We start from the raw sequence: 9,705 nt of genomic DNA on the forward strand, positions 1-9,705 counted from the left end.
ACCGGGCCGCGATGTTCGCCGAAAGACTCCCGAATGCCGCGCTGGTGGGTAAATTCCCATGTGTAGCAATAAAGTTTCCCATGGTGCGTTGGTGAATAAATTCCCGATTGTAACAATATATAAAAAAAATTCGTTGAATTGGGAATTTAAATTTCATAATTTTCAATCTAAATTCAACCTAAATGAATGAAAATTTGCACTACACTAAAAAAAAAAACATGCGTCCACGGCTGACTTAGCAAAACCACACCTGTTGAAGGAAGTAGCAACAAATTCTTTTCAAACGTAGACCGATTTTCACACAAAACAATGACAATTTATTAAAAAAAAAATGATTAGAGCCACAAAACAAATCCTGCTAGTCCTAGTCCCACCGCTAGACCTACAAGAAGGACGTAAACCATGGTATATTCCAGGAGGAAACCAGCAACGAGGAATGCCAGTGTTGTCGTGAAGAAGATCCACAAATACCAGGCGCCTTCAATGAATAGGCATCTGCAATGAACCTCTGATCAGACGAAGAACGTCTTTTAACTGCAATAAAACAAGCAGAACCTACCCTATTTGAACAGCCCTATGCATCCACGTAACACTGCAGGAATCCTTGTAGTAGTACTTCCTTAGCCAGGCAATGCAGTTCCCAATAAGCTTATTCCAGTTGATTTTACTTGTGTCAAAACTATACTTCTTCTGATCATCAGGATGAAGTCTCTGAGCGAGATTTTGGGCATTTTTGATATCAAGATCCGTAAGAATCATCGGAAGTTGTGCAAAGTGTTTACTGGCTTTGTATTGGATTAAAACTAAATTGGTGGTACTGCAGAAGGGAAGAAGAGAGTTAGAAGCTTTGAAACGAAACTGTTACAGTTCTCACCTCATCCATTCTGGCGTTAGTTTAAGAAGGTAGTCAGGAATGTAGAACATCAATGCTATAAAGTAGCATAGTAGCATGTATAGGTCAGATCTCCAACCATTCCTTACTTTGCAACGTGGCAGAAAAACGTATGAATCGCAAGGATTCTTCCAGGATTCTTCATTGAGTATATCCGTAAAGCCTTGAATTGTTAACGGATTTGTACTTCTCGTACCAGAAAGGTGGATTATGCTGGGAATATTTTGATGTGTTGTCCGTGCTCCTATTGAAGTAATTAAAGCCAGAGTTCCTTTGACAACGTAGTCGCAGGGAATTGTAAATGAAACACTATTTGGTTCACCAAGTACAGATCGAACAGCTCCCTTAACGTAGCCTTTTACAAGGCCACACTGTCCACTCTGGGAATTGCCCATCCATCCGGGGATTTGATGTTCATAGAAGCCTAGAACTGTAGGGCAGTAAGAGTTTCTAAACTATTATTTTAAATGGTTTTTTTTAAGATTGAAGATCAGACTTCTTACCAAGAGCAGATCTAACAATACCAGCTGGTAATCCACTCATCTCCTCAAGAATAAGATTCTCAGCCAATTGTTTGGAGTAGGAGTAAGTGTTGACGTGCCCTTCAATAAGGATTGACTTAATTTCAGCTTCATAATCAATCGTCGATGGTGTCTCAAGGGCCAGCCTGATCATCTCTTGTGGGGATCTCTTTGTTTTGTAAATTTCCTCCTTGATCCGTCCGGAAATGTTGGAGTTCGCCAAGGCTGTGGAGGAGAAGATGAAGGCTGAGAGATTCCTCAGACTCTTGGCGAGTTCAATGCAACGCAGCGTTGTGAGAACATTCATCGTAACGGCTTCACGGAGGCTCCTGTTGAACTTTATGAGTCCTGCATTGTGAATGACTACGCTCACATTTTCCCGAATTTCCCGCAGAATTTCCTCACCGAGACCGAGATTTTCAGCTGTGAGCTCCCCCACAACAGCCACAACTTTTGCCTTAACATCCGCAGTGTGATGATTGAAGATTTCACTCGAGAGGAGCCGTACGAGGCGTTCCTGCGGTGCGAGTCCTTTCTTCTCGCGCACAACAACGTAGATCCTCTGGAGGTCAGGGCTGGCACTCAGGAGACCCTCAATGAGACCCATCCCAATGAATCCTGTCCCACCTGTCAGCAGGACACTCCTCTGCGCAAAATAATCCCTTATTCGTGGTAATTTATCCATTTTTTTCCTTTTAAATATTTCTTTTAGTATCACAGAACTGAGAAAGAATTTCCACTGATAATCCAGAATGTTAAAAGGTGAGAATTTTTACAGAGCAACTGAAAGGCTTTTTTGGCTTTCTCTGCTTTATATTCGATGGAGGAATTCTTTTGCGTTTGATTACGTGCAGAAATGCAAATTAATTTTTGCTGTGGAAACGTATTTTGACGTAAATTCTATTATTAAAAATTGAATAAATTAATAGAATTAGAATAAGTTTATTGGAGAGGCTTATCATTATGAGAATTTTGTGCTTATTTGAACAAGAGCTTGAATTCGGAAAATTCATATTATATTTTTTCTTTAATATTGAGAGTATTCTTATCTTATAACTTTTGAAGAATATTCCTTGAATATTAGAATAATTGTAAAATGTAAAATTGAAATATTAAAAATAAGAGATTATTCTTAGAATTAAGAGAATTTCCTCAAAGTGAAAAATCTTCTAAAAAATTGAAAAATATCTTGAGTTGAAGCAATCTTTCTTCTAAAAGTTAAGAAAATTCTCTCGAAACTAAAAAAAATATTCTAAAAATCTATCTAATACCTAAAAATGAAATGAATTCTCTTATTATAAAAGTGGTGTTTTCAAAGTTTTTAAGTTCATTTCATAAGTTTCACAAGTATTCCTTTTATTACTAAGAGAATTCTTTTCGATTTTAAAATATTCTTTTAATTTCAAGAGAATTCTGTCAATTATCAGAATATTTATTTAATTTCAAGAGAATTCTCTTAATTTAAAACAAAAGTATTCTTTTAATTTCGAGAATTTCTCTCAATTTGGAGAGTATTTATTTTACTTTAAGAAAATTCTCATTCTACGAATATTCTTTTGAAAATCAAAGAATCTTTTATATAAAAAAGAAATATTCCTGTTATTTAGAGAATATTTTCATATTTCATCAATGTGTTTAACTTCTGCATAAAGAACTGTTAGTTATTTAAGATCTTGCTTTTTTTCTTGCCCTCAGCTACATCAGGTTTTAATCAATGAGCGTGAAAAATATTAAAATAAAACTCATCATTTTTTCCTATTCTTCTCATTTATTATACAATGATCTATTCTTAGAATTTATAGCAATTAAATTTAGACTTCTTGACGCATTCAGCTCCCTCACCTTGATAATTTTTGGTCAAAAAAAGTCTCTCTTCTGGCGCTTTTTGTTCAATTCTTCTTCTACAACTTCTTCACGCGAGTGTTTACACCAAAAACTTTTTGGAAATTCCTGTTTGTTCTTTCTTTACAAAAAAAATCATTCTTACGCATTTTGATTGAAGTATTTTGCTCTTTACGCAATTACTTGGCATCTCAAAGACTTTAATTGGGGTCTGTGTGTTGAATTTTGACGGATCCAATATTCGTTTCGTAAGCATGTAATTTATGATGCTGATCGTGCTAATTGATTACATTGATTGAGGTACAAATTACCGCCGTTTGTGGCCTTGAAAGAAGCACAAAAAATTACTCTAAAATCCCTTTTCTTCTTCTTCTTTTCTTTAGGGCCCTTCTCTTGCATTTGAGTCTTTTGCTGCAGCAAATCTGGAGCAAAAGACTTAAGAGTTTGAAGAGTTTTCCATGCTTGAGTTAATTTTGACGTCATGCAACTTCCTGTGTGAGTGGGGAAAGTTAATTTGGCGGCTAATTTGTACGTTGAGAACAAAATAAAAATATAATAAAATTGTATTTAATTCACAAAATGTGAGACATGAGAATATTTTTGAATCATTTCTTGGCGGGAGTTTTCACATTGGAACGATTTCACTGGACTTTGTGGCCTTGGACTGTCTAACATCTTGCTCATATAATTTTTTTCTTGGTGCTGTTTGGACCACTCTCTGTTTTTTTTTTTTGTTTTTACAATGATCATTCCTCGCAAGACTTTGCTTTGAGTTAAGAAAAAAGAGCCAATGAAATGCAATTTATATGAAATTTGAGAATTTTCTTATTAAATCATTTTTCTTATTAATGAATTTTCTTGTGAATTTTCCAATAAAAAGAAGTCTTTCCTTTGAGAAAAGAATCTGAATGTTGGAAAGAACTTTTATGCTGCGCACGTGAAGATTAATAATTATGGCCCAGACAGGTTATTATGATTTTATGGAGCTATGCTGCTTAATCATCATAAGAAGCTGCCAAATAGTTTATTGCCCTAAGTATTGACCTTATAGCATGTTTCTTTTTTTTTCTTCACTAGCTTCTCATGTTATATGTAGAAAACACTTTACTATTTAAACTCTTTTTTTGCGTCTACCAAATTCACCAAAAACAAGTTATGAATTTTTTTTGGGTACATAGACAAGCATGTGATCGTATAAATAGAGCCTCAAGTGGCTGCGGAAGTTTTAGTTGGTGCTCATAATTCTTTCAAGCAAACTCGGTGTGATCTTGTGCTGTGTTTTAATTAATAAATTAAATAATAAAATATTTAAAAGGAAAAAAATGGATAAATTACCACGAATAAGGGATTATTTTGCGCAGAGGAGTGTCCTGCTGACAGGTGGGACAGGATTCATTGGGATGGGTCTCATTGAGGGTCTTCTGAGTGCCAGCCCTGACCTCCAGAGGATCTACGTTGTTGTGCGCGAGAAGAAAGGACTCGCACCGCAGGAACGCCTCGTACGGCTCCTCTCGAGTGAAATCTTCAATCATCACGCTGCGGATGTTAAGGCAAAAGTTGTGGCTGTTGTGGGGGAGCTCACAGCAGAAAATCTCGGTCTCAGTGAGGAAATTCTGCGGGAAATTCGGGAAAATGTAAGCGTAGTCATTCACAATGCAGGACTCATAAAGTTCAACAGGAGCCTCCGTGAAGCCGTTACGATGAATGTTCTCACAACGCTGCGTTGCATTGAACTCGCCAAGAGTCTGAGGAATCTCTCAGCCTTCATCTTCTCCTCCACAGCCTTGGCGAACTCCAACATTTCCGGACGGATCAAAGAGGAAATTTACAAAACAAAGAAATCCCCACGAGAGATGATCAAGCTGGCCCTTGAGACACCATCGACGATTGATAAAGAAGTGAAAATTCGTTCAGATCTCATTGAAGGTCAACAGAATACTTATTGCTACTCAAAGCAATTGGCTGAGAATCTTATTCTTGAGGAGATGGCCGGTCTACCAGCTGGGATTGTTCGACCATCTCTTGGTAAAGTTCAGAGTGTTCAAAGTGGGTCAAGGGTGCTAGAAAAGTGCGTCGCTCAAATGCCTCAAATATTGTTAAAACTGAAAGTGATTGGAGTTTATTCCCATTCGTTCCGTGGTGTAATGGCTTTTGATGCCTTTAGTAGTGTTACGAAATACGAAAGCTTTTTTTATTAAATGATTTAATAGAATTTAAATATTCGGAGCTTTAGAAGTCGATCAAGTAGAGAAAGAACCTTTCGAAAGCTTTATTCTCTCTTCATTAAGTCTTTTAGTGTGTCAGAATTTCGTTTTTGAATTATTTTTCAATTTCAGAATATCTTAATTTATACAAAATGATTTTTAAGTGATCCGAGATAGGTTTAGTAAGATTTTCTATGAATAATTCGTTATTATCCGGAATGAGATCTCCTCTAGATTGTTTTACTCGTTTTACTTGTAACAATTTGCCTAGTTAGAATGTCTCATGATTCAATCACATTCAAAGTGAATAAAATCCTTTTGCAAAATTACTTCAATCTGTTTTTTCAATAATTTTTGTTAGTTTGAAGGTCATTTTTTTTAGTTTTCTTTTTAATTTAAAATAATTTTTAACATTTTAAAACCACATTAAGGTTTTTTTTTAAGGTTTCTGTCATTAATTTTTTAGCAGCTGATTTAAAGCAGATTTACTGATAAAAACATTTTAAAAGAAAACTAATATTTTGTTCAACTACTACTAACTACATAGTAGTTAAACGAAAGCATAGAAAGAAAAATACTTGGAAATTTACATTAATTGGGACAAACTTTTTGCCTTGATTATGTTATCCGTGAAAAACGATTTCATAGCCCAAAAGGAGTTTATTCATTTTGAAGCTTTCAAGGCATGAAATAAAAAAAATAAATGTAATTCATAGATGAGGTCATTCCTCTTAGATAACAATTATATAATATTCTTTAACCCTTTCAGGTCCATTGAGTCATACGCTGCCCAAAGGCTCGATTCTTAAAATGTTTCGTTTTATACAGTTATTTATTGAATATTGATTTCAAATTAGTACAAGACTTTGTCTTTACAATCCCTGATCATTTTATGATCACAAAAGGACATCCTCAAGGACTCACAGGATCAGGAAGGACGAAAAATTCAAAATTTTTTATTTGGGATTTTTTGCTAAAAATGTTTTATTTGAGCTTAAAGCAAATCATAAAAATTATTTTTAATTCAAATAACCGGCTCCTTTCTTTTTAAATTTAAGAATCTTCTTAATTTTCTTCCCAGTTTATGGATTCTACAAACACGAAATTCCCGGATGGATGGGCAGCTCCCAGAGTGGTCATTGTGGCTTAATCAGGATCATGGTGAAAGGAGCAGGAAGGTCCATGTATGGAGACCCCAAAAGTGTTTACTTCTCCTGCCCATGCGATCACGTTGTTAATGCAATCCTCGTCTTGGCTGTGGCCGTTGGAACGCATCCACCATCTGCGAAAGCTCCTGAAATCGTTCATGTGTCCAACAATGTGGAAGTTAATCCCGTCAGGACGAAGGACATGGTGAGGTACCTCAATGAGGAAGCCTGGAAGAATCCGTGTGATTCCTACGCCTTCCTGCCACGGTGCAAAATAAGGAATGGCCTAAGGGCGGACTTTTACTTCCTGGCCATGTACGTTATGGCTCTTTTCTTCTTCATTCCCGAAAGGATTTTTCCCATTTCTCCACCCTGGATGAGGTTAGTTTGAAGATTCTTCTCCAAAAAAGAAAAAAAAATGAATTTGAGGAATTCTTTCTGCTTTTTTTAGGAGTTTCCATTTGGTGGAGTTGCAACGAAAGGCCAGAATATACTTTACAGAGATCAGTTCATGCATAACCGATCTATCATTGGAGAATGCCATCAAATATACAAAGAATCTTCATCCAGAAGACGCCCAGAAGTACTCCTTTGATCCCTCCGATGTAGACTACCGGAAGCTCATAGCGAGTAGCATTAGTTGGGTACGGAAGTACTACTACAAGGATTCCAACTACGTCACGTGGATGCACAGAGTTGTCCAAATAGGGTGAGATTCTAATAACGAACAATTTTTATTGGTCAGAAAATTCATATTTTTCGTCATGAGAAGGTTTTACTTTGACCAGAAGAAAGTTGATTTTCACATTTTTCAGATCAAATTAGAATGTTATTCTAACTGATTAGTTTTAAACAATTTTAAAACACGATTTCTTTGAAAATTATTCTTTTGACTAGAAAAATTTTATTTTTGTCAAAGAAGTGTCTTAGTTTTTGATCAGAAGAATCTCCATTTGGTTTTTCTGAGCGCCAAAAATAATCAAAAAACTCTTCAGTTGATTTAAAAATAGTTTTATAATTAAAAGAAAATATTCTTGTGATTAGGAAATGATTTATTTTATCAGAAAATCAGGCTTCAAATAGGTACGAAACATTCATCAGAGAACATCATTCTTTTGATCAGAATGACGTTATCTTTGGCCTCAGAAAAATTCATTTTTTTTTCAGAAAACAAATCCTTTTCATCAGTTAAATTCTGTTTTGATCACAATCATAAAAACAACGTTCATTTTGATTTTATAAATATTCTCTTTGCCCAGAGAATTTTTTTTAACCTTTTTGCGTTTTATGTGGGTCATACGCTGACCCAAACGTGAAACATTTTTTTTTTCAATTTGTTATGAATTCAATTATTTTTCAATGTTATAAATGCATTAAATTCTAGCAAAAGAGGCCAAAAAAGACGTTCTGACTGAGAAAAGTCTTCTGAAAGCATCTGGACAATAAATATCGCGATAAAAAGAGCTCGTGTTTCAATGTTTCAAGTGGACGCGAATGGGTTAAATCAAGAAAATTTTTCATTATAATAAAACATTTTATTTTGTTTTATAAAACAGGAATATAATTTTTTTCTTACAAAAATGTTCTTTATTATCAGAAATGCGAACCAATTGTATTTTATTCTAATCAAAAATCAAGTATTTAATCAAATTTAACAAATTTATTGACGTCAAGTCTAAAAAATTTAAAAATAAGAGGGAAAAACGTTTTAATAATGCCAAAATCCCGTTTTATTGCAAAATGAAACGATTTTTTTAAAATTATGAAAAAAATTTTTGGTGCAAAATGAACGTTTTTCGCAGGGGCCTGCCCGACTCCGATATTTTTGAAGAAACGATCAATACCGGTCAGAAAAAGGGATTATTCTACAAAGTTCCACCCCTATTCGAAAGTTTTTTTTTAATTAGCTTTCGATTAATCCATTTCATCATCCGGATCGACCTATTAATGTACGAAAAGTAAAAAAAAATCTCGCGAGTCGGTAAAATATCGATACTATCGAAAAATTTTCCATACATTTTGTGTGTCAAACTGTCAAAAGGACGTAACATTCCCTTGGTTTTTCGTATTCTGATTAAAAAGGAATTTCACTGATCAAAAAGAACGATTCTCTGACAAAAAACAAGCAAAACATTTTTCTGACCAAAATGAAACGTTCTCCTGACTGAGAAAAAAATTACTGATAAAAAAAAATCATTTTTTCGTTGAAAATTAAAATTTTTTGTTTGGATTTTCCAGTTTCCTTCTTCTTGAATTCTTCTCCTACACCGGCGTCTTCGTCGTCAGCACGGTTGCCGTCTTCTTCATGTCTTCATCTTGGTTAATTGGAGCGTGTGTGGGTTTATTGTTGACGATCTTTGCTGTATGGGTTTAATGTGTTAATGGCAAATATATCTGTGTAAATAAACATCACTATCTTTTATGTTTTGTGAACATAAAAATATTCTAGAAGCGTTTTTGTTTACTCGCAAAAAATACGTTTTTTTTACATAGATTAATTAATTCAAAGAATAAATGTTCATTAATTTTTTTTAAAAAGTGTTTTAATTATTCAGCTCAATTGTCTGTTGGATTATGATGGAATATAGAGAGAAATTGGGTAACCTGCTCCCCTATTTCTTAGTTTTTCTGTCTTCTACAAAGGGTGTTTATCTGACTGAAAATATTCGGATGATTCACCAAAGAAATCAAAAAATTCAGAGACGAACATTTCTTTCTTTTTAGTCTTAAATTGGTAGAGACTGAGGAGCAAAAAGCCTAAAAAGTACTAAATTCTAGTCGAAGAAGTAAAATTCAATTTACTGTTTTTGGTTAGAATTGACTATGTTTTCTGCTAGAATTTAGTACTTTTAACTATTGAATTTAGTTCTTTATCAGCTTGAATTTATTCCTTCGGCTAGATTTTAGTATTTTTTGAAAATTAAATATTAAGAAGTAAATTCAATAATTAAAAGTACTAAATTCTAACCAAAAATATAGTAAATTCTAACCGAGAAAGTAGTAAATTTAAGCTGAAAAAGTACTAAATTCTAACTGAGAATGATAATACATACTTAAATCTTCGGACATATTCCTCGAATTATTGGCCAAAATAGTCA

At 34.3% G+C, this 9,705-nt stretch overlaps 2 protein-coding genes across 2 annotated transcripts; one reads left to right on the forward strand and one right to left on the reverse strand.

Annotated features, from left to right (window-relative positions):
• Positions 1-335: 335 nt before the first annotated feature.
• LOC129795211 (putative fatty acyl-CoA reductase CG8303) lies at positions 336-2,098 on the reverse strand. The gene is made up of 4 exons (XM_055836298.1): positions 1,396-2,098; positions 875-1,322; positions 560-817; positions 336-495 (listed from the first exon to the last, which is right to left on the reverse strand). Exons 1-4 carry the CDS (start codon positions 2,096-2,098, stop codon positions 336-338), a joined length of 1,569 nt encoding a protein of 522 aa, XP_055692273.1.
• Positions 2,099-4,477: 2,379 nt separating this feature from the next.
• On the forward strand, positions 4,478-9,136 carry LOC129795351 (putative fatty acyl-CoA reductase CG8303). The gene is made up of 4 exons (XM_055836573.1): positions 4,478-5,280; positions 6,541-6,988; positions 7,059-7,316; positions 8,846-9,136. Exons 1-4 carry the CDS (start codon positions 4,578-4,580, stop codon positions 8,979-8,981), a joined length of 1,545 nt encoding a protein of 514 aa, XP_055692548.1. The 5' UTR covers positions 4,478-4,577; the 3' UTR covers positions 8,982-9,136.
• Positions 9,137-9,705: the final 569 nt, after the last annotated feature.

The sequence above is a fragment of the Lutzomyia longipalpis genome, chromosome 4 (assembly GCF_024334085.1).
Source record: "Lutzomyia longipalpis isolate SR_M1_2022 chromosome 4, ASM2433408v1".
In the NCBI taxonomy this organism is placed as follows: Eukaryota; Metazoa; Arthropoda; class Insecta; order Diptera; family Psychodidae; genus Lutzomyia; species Lutzomyia longipalpis.

What these genes read in the sequence shown, in the direction of transcription:
- LOC129795211 (XM_055836298.1), bottom strand. Translation starts at nt 2,098, where the DNA reads ATGGATAAATTACCACGAATAAGGGATTATTTTGCGCAGAGGAGTGTC. An exon ending in CTAACGCCAGAATGGATGAG is followed by an intron (nt 818 to 874) that starts GTGAGAACTGTA and finishes TCCCTTCTGCAG; the next exon opens with TACCACCAATTTAGTTTTAA. An exon ending in CATAGGGCTGTTCAAATAGG is followed by an intron (nt 496 to 559) that starts GTAGGTTCTGCT and finishes GGTTCATTGCAG; the next exon opens with ATGCCTATTCATTGAAGGCG.
- LOC129795351 (XM_055836573.1), top strand. Translation starts at nt 4,578, where the DNA reads ATGGATAAATTACCACGAATAAGGGATTATTTTGCGCAGAGGAGTGTC. An exon ending in GATTGTTCGACCATCTCTTG is followed by an intron (nt 5,281 to 6,540) that starts GTAAAGTTCAGA and finishes TTTTCTTCCCAG; the next exon opens with TTTATGGATTCTACAAACAC. An exon ending in ATTTCTCCACCCTGGATGAG is followed by an intron (nt 6,989 to 7,058) that starts GTTAGTTTGAAG and finishes TGCTTTTTTTAG; the next exon opens with GAGTTTCCATTTGGTGGAGT.